We start from the raw sequence: 18,118 nt of genomic DNA, 5'->3' as shown, positions 1-18,118 counted from the left end.
CCCTGGGACAGAGAGTATATCAGAACCGGTTCCGCTGCAGGTCAGCAGGTGAGCAGTAAAGTTTACTCTTTATTCAAGGAACGCAAACAGAGAAGCTGTAAAGCAGCTGCCAGAACTGACCACCTGCGCCTCTCACTTCCCCTGAAGTCTCCTCCCTGTCCGGCTGTTTCCCCAGCAATCTTAAACTCCGTTGGGGAGGGCCCCCCTGTGCTCTCTGCTTTGCTACATGCCCTTGAAGACAAGGGAGGAGGCAAGCTGAATACAGTAGGACCGGCAGGCTCCTGTGAACCCGTTGCAGCCTCGGCCGCCCACCACACCTCCTCCTCAGCTGCCTATCCTCCATCTGCAGTGCTTTCTGCCTCTTCTTCCTCTCTCTCACTCAAGCCTGTTGCTTGTTCAGCCTCCATCCTCTGATGTGTCTTCTGTGTCCCACCACCATGTCCCTGGCTCAGAGCCTTCCTCTTCTGAGTCTTTCCTAGAGAAAACCTAGAAGAACCTGCCACTATTCCTCCTCATCCAGACAGTCGCAGACAGGGTATGGGTTAGGGCGTTGTATACTTACTTATTGCGACAGTCCCCTTAACTATTCCTTTTAGAAGGCTATGGGAGGACCATGATTTGTGGGGAGCCGGGGGCGTGGCTTTTGGATTTTATTAAGTCCCCTCACTTAAGGCTGAACCACTCTTCCTCTTGTCCTGCTGCTTTCCCCCCTGGGGAAAACAGCTTATTGGTGGCTCAATTGGTGCAAAAAGCAATCAGGTATTTTGCAGATGATTTAGAGTTAAAGAGTGGATTTTCCGTGGGGAAAAGGGGAAAGGGCAAGGGGGAAAGCCTAGAAAGTGTGCGTCAAGTAGAAAATGCTGAGACCTGAGCTTCCTAGGTTGAGCTGAAGTACTGGACCTCCCTTTAGCTGCGACGAGAAAACATTATTATGTGGTGGACGTGCAAGATAACTAAAGCATTCTGGGAAATGATTTACAATGAGTTGGAAAAAAATGTTTAAAATTACATTTGTGAAAAAACCAGAGACTTTTTTTGTTAGGCATTTTAGGTACAGAGATTCCAAGGGAGCAGAAACGACTATTCATGTATGCAACAACAGCTGTGAGGATATTACTGGCCCAGAGATAGAAAGAAGATAAAGTTCCAACCAGAGAGGAATGGCTGATGAAGATGATGGACTAGGCCGAAATGGGGAAACTGACTGGGAAAATCAGAAACAAGGAAGAGAAAAATTTTAAGAAGGAATTGGAAAAATTATAATGTACTTAAGAGAACACTGTAAACAACTAAAAACTTTCGCAGGATTCGAGTACTGCTTGTAATGTACGACAAACTATGGGAAAATGGATTATTGGTATTTTATTTTATTTTATTTTATTTTTTTAACAAATCAGAGAAAATAAGATAAGCAGATGGGGGGGAAAAGATTGATAATGGACACCATGGAAAGGCAGAGAAATTCAGAGAATCCTAAATGAGGAGGTGAAGGATGTGTTTGAATTTAAATTTATTATGTAAAGCTTAATAAAAATATATTTTTTCAAAGAGAAAACATTATTAAAAAAAAAGAAAAAAAAGAGAAAACATTATTAATAAGCACCTGCCAAAATGTAGGACTTCTATTAAAGAGTTGTGCATTTTGGTTTTCATTCAAGTGTTTAAACTTCTCCGTTTCTAAAAAAAAACCCACTTAGTTTTTAAAAGGATGAAATTAAAACAAAGTGTGTTAAAATCCCAAACCCATTGCTTTCAACTTTCATTCTGGCAGCTGATGCTTTCGGGAAAACTCTCAGGTTTATAACTTAGGCATATCTGTCACTGGAAGTGTTTTAACACATGAATGTCTTTCTTAAACAACCTGGCTTTAGTACTGCATTGGTATGTTTCTGAGCACAATTCAAAGTGTTGGTGCTGACCTTTGAAGCCCTAAACGATCTCGGTCCTGTATACCTGAAGGAGCATCTCCACCCCCATCGTTCAGCCCGGACACTGAGATCCAGCGCCAAGGGCCTTCTGGCGGTTCCCTCATTGCGAGAAGTGAGGTTACAGGGAACCAGAGGGCCTTTTCAGTAGTGGCGCCCACCCTGTGGAACGCCCTCCCTTCAGATGTGAAGGAAATAAGCAGCTATCCTATCTTTAAAAGACATCTGAAGGCACCCCTGTTTAGGGAAGTTTTTAATATTTAATGCTGTATTGTTTTTAACACTTGATTGGGAGCCGCCCAGAGTGGCTGGGGAAACTCAGCCAGATGGGCGGGGTATAAATAATAAATTATTATTAATCGTTATTATTATTATTAGGTGGCAGCATATGAATAATAAGGAATGTTTGGTAAATCTTAAGGATTATAATGGATATCGGATAAAGAAGCAGGTATATTGTGAAAGCAGGACTCCGATACACAAGGAAAGGTGATAGCTGATACGATGCCCTACTTGTTAGCAAATAGCTTTAAGAATTAGTCCAGGGGTCAGCAAGGTTTACCTCGCCTGGGCTGGTTCACTCCAGCAGAGATCCCTCCGTGGGCCGGATCGCGAGTGTGTGTGCCCGCGATTTCTGGCATCTGCGTCTGTGCAGATACAATTTCTAGTGCCGCGGAAGCGAGTCCCCGTGCTGTGCTGTGCCGGGTTAGTGCAGCGTGCGGGGACTTGCCAAGTGGCCGACTTGGTTCGGGGGTGGTTCAGGGGCCGGTTAAACGACCCCCGTGGGCCGCTTGTGGCCCATGGGCCTTAGGTTGCCGACCCCTGAATTAGTCTATACAGTGGTACCTCAGGTTAAGAACATAATTCGTTCTGGAGGTCTGTTCTTAACCTGAAGCACCACTTTAGCTAACGGGGCCTCCTGCTGCCGCTGCACCGCTGCTGCATGATTTCTGTTCTCATCCTGAAGCAAAGTTCTTAACCTGAGGTAATATTTCTGGGTTAGTGGAGTCTGTAACCTGAAGCGTCTGTAACCTGAGGTACTACTGTATATCACCAGCAACAGATTGGTTGCTCCCTTGGACGTTTAGACGAATGTGGTTTCTTCTTTTTTACCCAGAGTTCTAGTGAAGCTGGAGTGGAAAATGGGAACCTTGCTAAGCTTGCCTTGAGAACCCAAACAGACATAGGATGTCCAGGTGTCCTGCTTGCCTTCTATTTCATAATGTTGTCTATTTGAAATATAAATATAAATTAGCCCGTGCAAATTTCATGCAAATTTTGTCCCTTTCGGTGGTGCAGTCCTTCATTTTTGTCAATGTGTAACTGGGCACTCTAATTAGGCACAGCATCCAAGATGAAGGCACACGTCCATCTCCCCCCACTTCCAGCCCCAACCAAGAGGAGTGTGTGCTTATTTGAATCAGAGTCACAGAAAAAAGAAAAAGGGGTTGCAATATTTTTCAAAAATCCACCATTTGGTGTTTTTAGAAAAAGTAACCATTTTATGAATAATTTTGAGCCAACATTGCATGAGTGGTCTTCCACGCAGTCAGTGGGATCCCCCACCCCCGGGCCAGCACATTTGAGGGGCACCTGGGGGGGTTGCAAGTGGGAGGAGAGGAAGAGGAAATAATAATAATAATAATAATAATAATAATAATAATAATAATAATAAAATTATTATTTATACACCGCCACCTCTGGGTGGCTTCCAACAAAACACTGAAATACAACAACCAATTAAACATTAAAAGCTTCCCTAAATAGGGCTGCCTTCAGATGTCTTCGAAAAGTTTGGTAGTTATTTTTCTCTTTGACATCTGGTGGGAGGGCGTTCCACAGGGCAGGCGCCACTACCGAGAAGGCCCTCTGCCTGGTTCCCTGTAACTTGGCTTCTCACAGTGAGGGAACTGCCAGAAGGCCCTCAGCCCTGGACCTCAGTGTCCGGGCAGAACAATGGAGGTGGAGACGCTCCTTCAGGTATACTGGACCGAGGCCGTTTACTACTATTGCATAATAGGCACTCTCTCTTTCTGATACTTGCAGGGCATAATTCTCAGAGTGATTTAACTATCAACGCCTCTTTCCAGGGAACTCTGTGAACTGTGGGGGTGGGGTGGGAATAGAGACATCTTAATAACTCCCCGCGACCTCCACAAACTGTGGTTCCCAGGATTCTTTGGGAGAAAACATGACTATACGAAGTGATGTGAGACTGCACATATACTGTGGCTAGGACATGTTTTGCTTTCATCACAGGTATTCTTTCTTTCCTTTTATTACGGCCAGAAACAAAAACAAGGGGCTAAGAATGAATTTTTTTCACATCATTTTACAATAAGTAAATGATCCAAATTATACATTTTCTTCTTCCCAGCAATGTAGACAATACATTGGATCGGAACCTTGGGGCCACGAGGCCAAGAAATGCAATTAGAGCATAAATTGTTTTCGATTAAAATAACGAAACAGAAGATTTTGATGCAATATTATCGAAGGAAATTAACTGCCCCCGTCTTTGCAAGATTTGATCGAGAGATCGGGACTTTTTCTACCATGAAAAAATGTAAGGCATCTTGCACAATAAAATTACCTGTCACCTTATCTGAGGTTGTGGAGGGGGTGGCAATTTTTCTCCAGAATTTAAATCGAAGTCTGTTAATCCTGGGTGCTTGAAAGCAAAAGAAACTACAGTACAGAAATGAATCACCTCATCATAAGGTAGGTAAAAAAAGAAAGAGTGCACTAATTTGAAGAGAAACCTGACTCCTAGACCTTGGTGCAAAAGCACAAAGTGATTCCATTTTTTTAGGTTCAGAACGGTGATGCTTTGATTACTAGTCTCCAGCAAAGCTGAAACCTAAGAACTGATCAGTTGAGATGATAATTAATAATGACAATATCCCTTTATATGCTTGCTTCTATATAATATTGTAATTATGTCTCTGTGATCACAACTGAGCAATCAGCTGATCATTGCAGTTTGGAATTATGTGAACAGGGAAGAGCTAGGCATTCCTGTTTCATGTCCTGAGATATTATCTAGGTTGGGGGGAACGACCAATGTTTAATTAATGGACAGCTCATAAAATGACCAGTCTAAAATACAGGGTTATTCCAGATGTTAGCATGAGTGCTACAATATATAGGTGAATGCTATGCTACAGTAGGAAAAGCTATTCTTTCACCACACAGTAAAATAAATGAATGCTAAACAAACATTGCAAAGTAACTTTGCTTTTAGCGCCGGTGTAAAATTACAAAGCAGATTTGTTTTGAGTGTCAGATACTGCGAGGAACCTAAATTTGCACGTTATCACCCTTGTTTGTCTACCGTCATAAATAAGGATGAGGAGGAAGATATTCTTTGATCAATGCAGTGATTAGCAAAGAGTATACAGTACATACTTTGGGGAGGGGGAAAAAAAGATTCTGCTTCCAGTAGGGGGAGCTCTAACTCAGGAAACGCATTGTGCAATCGCTAAAGCTCTTATTACCTGATAGGGTTGCATATATTCTTCCAGGTAAGTACAGCACAGCCGCCTATCCCAATCGTCTGTAATATGACCGCCATACATAATCTCTCCAAACAAGTAACGTAGATCTTCCCAGGGTACCTGAGGACCAATAAGGTGGGGTTTTTTTCTTTTTTTTAAACATACTCAAGATGTTAAAGCAAGGAATCAAGAAGGGACACAAACCAAACTGCAAAGGCAGAAAGCAGACTTGAGTTAGTGCCTCAGCGAAGACCAAATCCGCCTCAGTCACCAGATTCAGAGCATTATGTCACGAAACTGCCAGCATTCTGTCTGCCATGCTCACGGAAGGCATACGATGTGCTAATTGTCCTTAAAAACCACATTGCAACATAGACAATAACCACCTGAGCCCTGCATATGTACAGGGGGGACAAGAGTTAACCAAAGGGATGATTCTTAAGTGGGTTTGATTAAATGCCACCCTACCTGCGAGTTCCCTTCTAGGTAATTGTACAGAACGTGGACTGAAATTGTAAGGTCCCCGTTGTTGAAAGGGTATTTCCTGTTCCAGCCCTGAGGTCCGAATTTCCGCCGCTCAGCCACACAGGCGTGGAAGTAGCAGAGTGGAAAGAGAATCGCCTTAAATTCCTGCTCACGGGTACACTGGTCAAGAATGTTCTGCACAAAAGAAAGCAGATAGATGAATGTTTCTTCTTCCCCGCCTCTTCTGAAAGAGACCCTGTGTCAGGGCATAGACAACACATTTCTGACAGCTGAAAGAACAGACCTGAATGACTTAACTGACGGAAGACAGGGACAAAATATTTGCTCTTTTATTTTATAGATCATGGCATTTTCTCTCTCACACACATTCAGCAACTATTTCACTCTTTCCCAAAAAGCCTACTTCAATGTTAACATGGGAGCACAAAATATAGCTAAGGAAATCTCTTCAACCCTGAAAACCCTTAAAAAGAAGAATAGCCATTTCAGAAAAATAAATTCAGCAATTGGTACAGTTATAACAAAATCTATAGGTCAACTATCCTGGTCTAACATCTCGAAGGAAATGCCAGTTAGCTGCTGGTGGTGACTCAAGTGTGCGTTGCGTTGTTTGGCTTGTCTATACGTTGATATTTTAATGCCAAAAGAAAATAATAATAACAATAATAATAAATTTTATTTATGCCCCACCCTCCCAAGCCAAGACCGGGCTCAGGGCGGCTAACACCAGATATAAAACAATTGATTGAAATACAACTGAAAAAACAAGATTAAAATACAACATTAAAATGCAGCCTCATTTCAGCAGAAACTCAAAAACTTTTCTGGGGATGAAAACGTCAAGTCTTCACCAAGGCTAACTATCTAGACTGGTCCTGCGTGGGCCAGAAAAAAACCAGGGAAGTTCCCAAGAAGGAAAAAGAACCATATATATATATATATATATATATATATATATATATATAAGCAGCCCAAGCTTTATTTCTTCATATAGTTTTCATGGTCGGATATTTTCTGTCAAGGTCTCTACTGTGAATTCAAATAAACTATGTCAAGCTGCTGCTACAGTCTCAGCAACAGAGTACCAGTAATTTACAAAACATTGCACAAATAGTATAGCCCACCTTGCAAAGAATATTTTTTCAAAAGCAGCTTAGACCAATGGCAGCTGCACACAGTAGGTATATGCACGCATTTATGCCAGAGAACTATTTTTGTAAATAAATTTGTCAATCTAGGTTTTCAGGTATTTGTCAATCTAGGTATTGAGGAGAGTGAGGGTATACTCCATTTTATAATCTGCAGCAGCTCTCTTCAACAATCATGTGGTTTCAAAATAATATGTTTAATAATCTAATTTTTGTGTGGCTGATCCATTCAAGTGATATTTTTACTTGCCTGGTCAAAATTATCCAATGCAGCGTGAAGATTAGCCAGCATCCCGGTTGGTGGCTCATTGGTTATTTTAATAGAGTTTTCCAAGATTCCCTGTGGAATTACATGTTCTTTGGGGGTGGGGGCAGGTTCAACACTCATATAAACACGATAGGCTGAGTGACTTCCTTCACTGTGCTTCTCCAGTAATTCCTCTAATGTGTCAAGCCACTTTGCAACAAGATGAATATTCTACAGGGAAGAAGAAAAGAGGCTTCCCAGTGAGCTATTGATTTGAAATATGAAACATTTTATTGATAACGAGCCAAACAAAGCAGTTTGCCGAAGCACAATATTTTGAGGGTGCTAAAAAAATAATGAAAGAAACCCACCCCACCACAAGACCTCAAATCTGTCTATTTAGCACAATAATGACCGCTATCTTCTCTGTTTGTCTCTATTCATCTGATTATAAAGACTAACAATACATTCTTCTACACATATATTAACTAAGGGAGTGTGTGTGTGTGTGTGTGTGTGTGTGTGTGTGTGTGTGTATATATATATAGATAGATAGATAGATATAGATAATAAATTAGTAAATCAGATAGGGAATGTTAGAGAAAGTATCTTGATAACTCTCCCTGCCACACAAAGCAGTTGCTGCAGTTGCTCGTATTTTAATACTGAAATTAATGCTACTATAGGCTATGCAAATATACACACCTAAAGGTTAAGTGATAAGTTCCCTCCCCACCCATGCGCCCTTGTTTGGAGCAGAGCCTTAAGAGGAAGCTGCCACAATCTGAGCTGTGCATACATTATTTTTAAACCAAGGGACAGCACTATATTGCAAAATCGGTGCAATGAAGGGATTAGACTTACTTGGAGGATAACCCAGTGCCCTTCTTTCGATGCCTTTTCCAGAGCCATCTCAGCTATGACCTCCTGCCCTTGACCCAGAGACACGTTCTGAAGCTTCTCCGAATCAATGGTAAAGCCAAGCTTGCTCCCTAAACAGAACAATGCAGCCCCAGGAAATGCGAGAGAGCATGTGCTTTTTGGGAAAAAAATATTATGTTGCACAGAGGAGAATGTAACTAAACCCCCACCCCTTATTCTAAGACGCTCTCTGTGTGTGCGTGCACACACAGGTCTGTTGCAATCCATGCTTCCCACAGCCCACAGGAGTGTTTCCGATTGAGTTCAATTGGTGACAGATTGCATCTTCTCTCGCTTCTTCTGTGTTAACGCCACAATTTTCTAATTTCTAAACGTCAGAAGGCTCAGCCTTTTGCTTGTTGCTGGACACAGTAACATGATGACACGATTATACAATATGTATTATTATTATTATTATTATTATTATGCTGCCCATCTGACTGGGTGGCTCCCAACAAAATATTAAAAAACTCAATAAAACATCAAGCATTAAAAACTTCCCTGAACTGATGGCTGCCTTCAGATGTCTTCTAAAAGTCAAATAGTTGTTTATCAGTTTGACATCTGATTGGCGGCCAGTTCACAGGTGGACGCCACTACCGAGAAGGCCCTCTGCCTGGTTCCCTGTAACCTCACTTCTCGCAGGGAGGGAACCACTTGAAGGCCCTCAGAGTTGGACCTCAGTGTCCGGACTGAACGATGGGGACGGAGAAACGCCTTCAGATATCACTTTGAGAAAGAGCAGGGTCCATAGTTTAGTGATTTACATGCAAAAAGGTCCGAGGTTCAGTCCCTGGTTCCTCTCAGACTGTAGAGGGTTGTGGCCTGAGTAAACCTCCTGATGCCCTTCAGAGACCATTGGAATACAACTCCCCATTATGCTTGATCATTGGTCATGGTGGCTGGAGCCCAGAAATCTCTGAAGTAGATAATACTTCAACAGACCAATGGTCTGCCTTAGTAGCATAAGACAACTCCTTGGACTTCATAAGGATTTTTAAAAGTACATATGTGTTGCCTTCTCCAACACACTGAAGTGAGGGCATGCTCCTATGGATACAAGATGACTGTGTGCACAGTGAAAACCATGGAAATAAATGGTGTTAATGTACAAGGCCAAACGTATACTTTCTGCATGGCAAATTTAAATATTGACGTATATCTAACATTGCAATCCTATACATGCCTCCTTAGAAGTAAGCCCCATTGTGGTCGCCGGTACAGTAAGGTAAGTGCCTGAATTATGCAAAACTAAAATCAAGGAAGGCATTATGTCTGTACAAAACTGCATTATAGGTAAAGGAAAGCAAATTTAGTGCAAACATCAAATATTTTAATGTGCTTTTAAAAAAAATACAAATAAATGTTAAAATAGAAACCATAAACACTACCCACAACAAATACAGCATTTGCATTCTGTAGGTGATTGGCATAAAGACATAACTTGTGCACCTTTGAAAGTGCAAACCAGCACTGACAAGACATCAGGTTTATGCCGGTACAAATCTTTGCTATGGTACTGCATCCTTGCAGAACGAGTTATGATCAGATGGTGGCCTATTACAATTAGCACCAGAGCTTCTAAAAGATATAAATGGAAACCATGCAGCTTCAAATGCAGCCAGTGCCAGATGATGAAGGCAAGGCTGACCGCTTTGCAAAGACAGCTTTTAGGATGCCTTCCAGCCACAGGATATCTTCATGCTAGCTGCCAGGAGGATTATCATCAATTTCTGCTGCAATACCTTGACACCCATATGGATGGATAAGAAGGGTTTTTTTTTCAGAACTATACTTAAAAAAAAGAAAGATCAGGTCTCAAAATTTCATTACATAGCAGCAGTGCTGTCACCCTTATTCAGGCATAGGCAAACTCAGCCCTCCAGGTGTTTTGGGACTACAACTCCCATCATCCCTGACCACTGGTCCTGTTAGCTAGGGATGATGGGAGTTGTAGTCCCAAAACATCTGGAGGGCCGAGTTTGCCTTCGCCTGCCCTTATTGATGGTGATAGCTCCTTGAAAGATGCTCCCCTCCATATCCCCCTCCAGTCTGAATCTGATACTTTACACCCAAATCAGCTTTCCATCGAGATGGGAGAATCTGACCATTTCTTTTTCTCTCATTTCTCCAATATTCAGTTCTTCACATTCTCAACCCCGGCTGGCAAGATTTTTTTTTTAGTCCTCAAGTGCCGTTTAGTGCACATTTATCCTTACGTACATGTCTGCATGCAATTTTGCCTAACAACACACAGCTTATTGCAAGGCAATTTCCCCCAAATATTATTATTTATTTTATTTATCAGTTACATTGACATGCCACCTTTATCTTCCAAGAAGCTTAGGGTGGTGCACGGGGTGCCATGGGGGGGATTTTTGAGGTGTGGGCTGGATGCCACCTGGGGGTCAAGGGTCCCCCAAATTTTCAAGGAAGGGGCCAGGGCTTCTCAATATTCTGTGGCAATGTGAGCACAGCATGTGTGCGCACTGCAGAACCTGTTCACATAAATTGAGCGGCACCGGCTCCGTCAATGGCAGAGGCAAGGCGACATGCCTGGTGGAGCAACATGGTTCTCCTCACTATTTCGGATTTGATATCCCGCTTTATCACTACCCGAAGGAGTCTCAAAGTGGCTAAAATTCTCCTTTCCCTTCCTCCCCCACAACAAACACACTGTAAGGTGAGTGGGGCTGAGAGACTTCAAAGAAGTGTGACTGGCCCAAGGTCACCCAGCAGCTGCATGTGGAGGAGCGGAGACGCGAACCTGGTTCCCCAGATTATGAGACTACCGCTCTTAACCACTACACCACACTGGCTAGGTGTGGCTAAGGTAGGTTAGGCTAAGAGATGGTGCCTGGGCCAAGGTCACCCAGTGAGCTTCATGGACAAGTGGGGATTTGAGATCCCAGAGAGCTGGGACTGGCCATGGCTCTGTCCCAGTAAATGTATCCCCCACTCCATAAAACCATTGCAGGAGTGGTGGAGGCAGCAGTAGTGGCACATAGCTAGTGTTGGGGTAAATGCAGAAAGTCTCAGTTTGGTACCCGCCGTCTCTAGGTAAGGCTAGAAAACAGTTCTTGCTTGAAACCCTGGAGTGCTAGCCAACGAGGACAATGCTGAACTAGATGGACTCAGCGGTCGGACTCAGTGCAAGGCAACTTCCTATGTTCCTACACTGTTATGAAAGTTTGCTTTTCTGTGGTGCTGCTGTAACAGAGCCAGTAGTCCCAAGTTCTCACACAGTAATAAAGATGTTCGCTTAACAAATGAAAATAAACAGCCTTACCTAAAGATTCCACATCTTTCAGGGGGTCAACTCCGGGAGATAAAATGAAAATTATTGGCAGAGCAGGCCCGCTCTCTTGAAACAATTTTGCAAAGTCAGTCTTACGTCCCTCCACATATTTGCTCCCAAGTTTCTCCTCAATGAAGTTCCTGCAATGAGGAGTTGCAGCTAATCATGCCTTGGGGGGAAAATAGCATTTCCAAGCTATAAAGAAAGACATTCTCTCAACAGCACAGCATTTCATCATGCCTTGCTCAAAATCAAGCCCAGCCCACAGATCTGCTCCTAATGCATTCTAACAGTTAGTATACATAATCTAACCTGACAGCGTAAGTCATCCGATCTGGCCTCAAGGCTCTCATCATAATCAGTTTCTGGAGGGAACTTTTGGTCTTCCATTCTTGTGGAAACTTCTCTTTCTCGGGACATTCTGACTCCACCACTTTTTTCCATCGTTTTGGAGATCCTTCTATGTCTTTATCCAAGCCACGAAATTCATCCATGAAGCTCATTGTCTAAATGAGAGCCAAAGGCATTGAGTGTTTTTGTAAAAACACTGGCAAAGCTCTCCCACCCTTCAAAATATGCAAAATATTTCGAGTTGCATGCATACTGCACCTTAATTGCGCTCCAGGTGGAATTGGAGAGGAAATCCAAAGGGCTGCTATAACTGTGGTCAATATTAAATCTCAGAAGGAAATCTAGGTCACGGGCATCAATCTCCTTATTCATAAGCAAGAGCTAAAAACAAATAATGAGAAAAGTTTTGGGTTTTTTTTTAAAGTCAGAGAAAACATGGGGGGAGGCCAGTTTAAAATGGACGTGAAGCTTCTCAAGTATCTCCAAACATCTCAGAAGTGTGCTACGTACTATATTCTATGTTGCTTAATTGTTTCCATGCTAGGCAAAGTACCATATAAAATTGGCCTCGGATACAACATTATTCACATCTTTAGCCCTTGAGTGGCTGATTTTTTTTAATGAATAGCTGATGTACAATGGGAAGGCTAGCATGGAGGAAAGGAGAAAACATTAATCCTTTGTCCCTGCTGTGGTCCCAATGGGAATCTGCCCAAGCCTATGGGAACTTTCCTTCCACTACAAATAACAGGCACTTGCTGCAGGGGGATTCCGATTCTGCCACAGTGGGAACAAAGGGTTAAAGGTACTACCCCACCCCACCCCATGGCCTCAGTCTGTGAAATATACTCGGAGTCAAGAGTGGATTTAATGCTCTTTATTCAGCTCATAGTGGTGAGGAGGAATGGAAGTTCCCCCAGAATGTCTGCTTTATATACATTATTTACACAATGGGCCCCACGTGATTGGCTAATTCCGGGATTCTCCTGTAGCCCAATCAGGTTGTGGATTCCCTTCCACCTGGAGCTGGATTGGGTGGCTCCTGTGGACCAATCAGACTGCTGCATTCTGGACCCTATTGTTCTAGGACCAATCAGACTGCTGCATTCTGAATCCTATTGTTCTAGGACCAATCAGACTGCTGCCTTTTCGCTCCTATTCAACTCAGTACATAACACCTTGGTTTTTCCCCACCCTTGGTCATTTATTTTTAAAAATACCAGTCTTGCAAGAGCTAAAGACGTGACTGATTCCTAGCATGATCCTCAGAGGATGGAACAGAAAACAGAGGTAAAGCAGGATTGTATTATCGTTCGGGCAAAGGGTTACTTTAAAGATCAGGTGATGTAAGGAATTTATGAGAAGATAGGTGAGGGGATAGTGTTGACTCATAAGCCTACGGGTTAAGAATTTAAAAAGAACTCTGCAGGATCAGGCCAAGGTTAATCTAGTCCAGCCTACTGTTTTCACAGTGGCTAGCCAGATGTCAATGGGAAGCCCATAAAAAGCAGGACATACCATATTTTTCGCTCTATAAGATACACCAGACCACAAGACGCACCTAGTTTTTGGAGGAGGAAAACAGGAAAAAAATATTCTGAATTTCAGAAGCCAGAACAGCAAGAGGGATCGCTGCGCAGTGAAAGCAGCAATCCCTCCTGCTGTTCTGGCTTCTGGGATAGCTGCGCAGCCTGCATTCACTCCATAAGACGCACACACATTTCCCCTTACTTTTTAGGAGGGAAAAAGTGAGTCTTATAGAGCAAAAAATACGGTAATTAGCGCCCAGCACTCTCCCCACTTGTACTACCCATTATTACCACATTCCTACATCTTGTGGGAGTGAACACCATAGTCTAACTATGCATTGGGTGAAGAAACGCCTCCTTTCATCCATCCGCAATCTCCCAACATTCAGATTCATTGGATAATCCTGAGTTCTAGTATCCCGAGAAAAAGCAGGAGAAAAACATCCTTTTGCCTACTTTCTCTACATAATGCATAATTTTACAAATTAACATCCCCCCCTAAATTGGAAAGTCCCACTTGTTCCGAGCCTTCCTCACAGGGGAGTTTTTCCAGACCCGTGATAATTTTGCTTGCATTTTCCCATTCGGCAATATCATCCTTGCGATACAGTGAGAGGAGCAGAACCCAGTCTTCCTAGTGTGGCCACATTATAGACCAGGCATAGGCAAACTCGGCCCTCCAGATGTTTTGGGACTACAATTCCCATCATCCCTAGCTAACAGGACCAGTGGTCAGGGATGATGGGAATTGTAGTCTCAAAACATCTGGAGGGACGAGTTTGCCTATGCCTGTTATAGACTGATGCATTGCATTGAGAGTACAGAAGAAGGGATGATGGAGCATCCTTGTAAATATGCTGGAATGTAGGTAAGGCATCTGTCAAGAAAAAGAGCCTTTCTTATTGGACCTCACTGGCTAAAGCCAATGTGACGCTTTGGGGTACTATAAAAAGGACAGAAAGACAGGTTGTACAATGACAATAAAGGTATTATTATAGCTCAGCAAAGCTCTAGGTGTGGAGAATATTATTCATTAGGCCCCATATATTTCAAATAAAATCTTCTTCAGTGTTACCACAAAATATATTTTGTGCCCTACACCATCTAAATCTTCTTTTGCAATGCGATTTGAGAGTATCTGGGGAGCTACAGAGCATGGAGTGTTTTGTCTTTACAGTGCCAAGGATGATCCAATTTGAAAATAATAATAATGATGATGATGATATCATGCATCTAGAGGTCTCCAATGCTCTCTAATCATTTAGAGGTTTCTTCTAAGTTTGCATTGGTGCTTTCTCGCTTTATCTTCTGTATTTATAGCTCAGGTCCAGTCATGTTCAAGAACTTTCTTTTCTTTTTCTGACTGCAGCATTTTGAAGAATTATTCAAAGCAAGCAAAAGTTTCTGGTGGTGGCAACTCTCCATTATTACAAAGCAAGACCAGCCTCCTAAATGCTCTTCGGTGGTTTGTTCATTTTCAAAAAGTGGTCCATGAAAGGGCAACATCATTTCTGCATCAACATTTGCAACGTACTTTTGGAACGTGTTGAGGAGAGGCAAAGTAGCTGCACAAATGCCAGCAATCAAAATGGAAAATGAACGGAACGCGGTGATTGGCTGCTGAGTGCAGCTGCCCTTTGAAACAAATGGAATGGGGACATGAAAGGGGCACAGGGGCATTTATGATGAATTTTATTGTTCCCGGGAAAAGCAAGCAAGACTTCTGCAGCTACTTCTGAATAGGAGATGCTTCGCTTTTGAAATGCACCAGATTACACACTGCTTCAAAAAAGAAAAAGAAGAGGAGGGGAAAAAACAGTCGCAGGGAGGAGGACACTCTTGGGAATGCCTTACAAGAGCTTTATTTCCTTCAAACAAATTAGACTATTCAGAGTACTGTTGCTTTCATCTCCGAATTCAAATCTATCATGACACAAGCCATTTGCGGGAAGGGCTGTGGTGGCCAGTACAGAAGGTGTACACTGAGCATGGATGAGGGAATTGCTGTTTCTTTAAAAAAACAACACCAGTCGTTTCCTTTAAAATGTTTTGAGGGGAGAGGGAAAGCTGGAGAGAAAGAATGGGACATAAACAGCAAATATTTTGTGAGCAGTAAACACTGAATATTTGAGTGGCCTTGAAGGAATTTCAGCAAAAGCTCCTTTCTAGCGTTAATCTCAGGGTTCTAAAGGGACTCTCTCGAGACAGCTTTATTATCCCAGGCGCACAGATAAGCGTGTTTAAATTATTATTATTATTAAAGGAAGGCACCCATGTCATTATAGGACTGCAGTTAAATCTATCTGAGGAAGTGGGGAGGACTTTGACTGTGATACCTTGCTGGCATTTTCTTTTTTTTTTCTCATTCTTTTTTATTAGTTATTTCCAAAAAGAACACAAGGTAACACACAAATACAAAAAAAAAAAAAAATACACAGAAGAAAAAAATTAAAAATAATAAACAGCAATTATCATTTCCATATCATCCATATAACATAGTCGTCTCTTACGGGACTTCCTTCAGCCTGTCCATAAATCATTCGAAGCAATAAATAAAATTACACGTTTCATTACTTATATTGTCATTATACCGATTCCTAATTCCTATTTGCTTTGCACAATAACTCTTAGTCTTTCACAGTGCGTCTCTAAATCCCTTTAGCGTTATTTGCCCTTCGCTAATACATTCCAGATAATCTACATACTTTTCCCAATCTTTGGTGAACACTTGGTCTCTTATGTATCTAACTTTTCCTGTTAATCTATCCAACTCTGCGTAATCCGACAACTTAGATCTCCACTCCTCCACCGTTGGGGTTTCCCGTAGTTTCCACTTCTGGGCTAATACCACCCTTGCTGCCGTAACCGCATAGTATACCAATCTGCGATCTTCCTTTTTTATCTCTTGTCCTAATATCCCTAGAAGAAAGATTTCTGGTTTCTTTATGAACGTGTACTTTAATATCTTCTTCAATTCAGTGTGTGTGTCCCAAAATTGTTTCACCCTTCTGCACTCCCACCACATATGGTAGAAGGAGCCCTCTATGTCTTTGCATCTCCAGCACTTATTATCCACCTTATACATTTTTGATAATTTCATGGGTGTCAAGTACCACCTATAAAACATCTTCATGACGTTTTCCCTTATCAAAGTACACGCCGTAGAGTTTAACCCCTCCTTCCAAAGTTTCTCCCAATCCTCAAACTGTATACTATGACCTATATCCCTTGACCAATGGATCATCACCGATTTGACTTCCTCATCGCCTAAATTCCAGTCCAACAACATCCTATATATCTTAGATATAATTTTCACTTTATTATTTATTATTTCTGTCTGGAATTTTGAGTCTTTATCTGCATAACCTCTTTCTTTGATATCTTTACTAAACATCTGATTCACCTGATGGTGATGTAGCCAATCGTAAACATATTCCTTTGTTTGCTCATACGGTTTTAGCTTCCATTTCCCTTCAACCTTAGTTAGTAGCTGATCATAAGTTGCCCAATTGCTTCTCATATTAATGGTTTTTATACTCATTACTTCGAGAGGTGAAAGCCAATGTGGTGTTTTCGGCTCTAACAAATTTTGATATCTTTCCCAAACTTCGATAAGCGGCCCTCTAAAAATGTGATTTGCAAACCCCTTGTGTACTTTCCTTTTGTTCTTCCATAAATACGCGTGCCAGCCGAATCTATTATCGAAGCCCTCTAAGTCGAGCAGCTCCGTATTCACCAATTTTACCCATTCTTTTATCCAACATAGGCATGATGCCTCATAGTACAGTTTCAGATCCGGCAGGGCAAAGCCCCCTCTTTCCTTTACGTCTGTCAGTAATTTGAACTGAATTCTGGGTTTTTTGCCCTGCCATATGAATCTTGAGACTATCCTTTGCCATTCCTTAAAGATTCGACTCCCTTTGATTATAGGGATGGTCTGGAATAGAAACATCAACCTTGATAAGACATTCATCTTAATTACATTAATCCTTCCCCAGAGTGACAATTTTAGCCCTCCCCATTTCTCTAAATCTTTCTTTATTTCCTTCCACATCGGCTCATAATTATTTTTGAATAAGTCTATGTTTTTGGGTGTTAACCAGATGCCGAGGTATTTGACTATCTCTATCTGCGATTGTTGTTGGATTGTTTCAATTATCTTTGGGTCCACGTTTTTTCCTATCATTTTCGTTTTTGTCTTATTTAATTTAAAGCCTGCCACTTCTCCAAATTGTTCTATTTCCTTTAATATTTCCCCTATTGCCGTTGCTGGTTCTTCTGTCATTATTACTAAGTCGTCGGCGAAGGCTTTGGTCTTATAAACATTCTGTCCTACTGATACTCCTTTTATATTCTCGTTTTGTCTTATTGAGTTCATAAGGACTTCTAACACAGTTATAAATAGTAATGGGGAAAGCGGACATCCTTGTCTTGTTCCCTTCTGTATCCTTATCTCCTCCGTCACCATATTGTTTATGATCAATTTGGCCTTCTGCTCTGTGTATATTGCTTTTACCCCATTAAAGAAATCGTTACCCACATCCATGTGTTCTAAGTTCTTCAACATAAAGTTCCATATCACGTTATCGAATGCCTTCTCGGCATCTACAAACACCATTATAGCTTGTTTGTCAATCCTAACAGACAGGTATTCTAGCATATTAATTATATTTCTTGTGTTATCTCTCATCTGCCGACCTGGCAGGAATCCCGCCT

At 41.9% G+C, this 18,118-nt stretch overlaps 1 protein-coding gene across 1 annotated transcript in view; it reads right to left on the bottom strand.

Moving 5' to 3' along the window:
• LOC309363323 (dynein axonemal heavy chain 11-like) overlaps window positions 1-18,118 on the bottom strand; it is a 216,175-nt gene that overhangs the window by 21,834 nt on the left and 176,223 nt on the right. Inside the window, exons 61-67 of the mRNA XM_081899478.1 lie at window positions 12,132-12,254; window positions 11,835-12,028; window positions 11,514-11,662; window positions 8,168-8,295; window positions 7,307-7,534; window positions 5,891-6,082; window positions 5,423-5,542 (exon numbers count right to left, since the gene is read on the bottom strand). Of these exons, the coding sequence (XP_081755604.1) occupies window positions 5,423-5,542; window positions 5,891-6,082; window positions 7,307-7,534; window positions 8,168-8,295; window positions 11,514-11,662; window positions 11,835-12,028; window positions 12,132-12,254 (1,134 nt within the window). The remainder of the gene's footprint in view (window positions 1-5,422; window positions 5,543-5,890; window positions 6,083-7,306; window positions 7,535-8,167; window positions 8,296-11,513; window positions 11,663-11,834; window positions 12,029-12,131; window positions 12,255-18,118) is intronic.

Source organism: Podarcis melisellensis, assembly GCF_964234715.1.
Source record: "Podarcis melisellensis genome assembly, chromosome: 1".
NCBI lineage: Eukaryota > Metazoa > Chordata > Lepidosauria > Squamata > Lacertidae > Podarcis > Podarcis melisellensis.
Note: the sequence above shows the minus strand (reverse complement) of the source record. Positions and strands in the feature narration are given on the sequence as shown.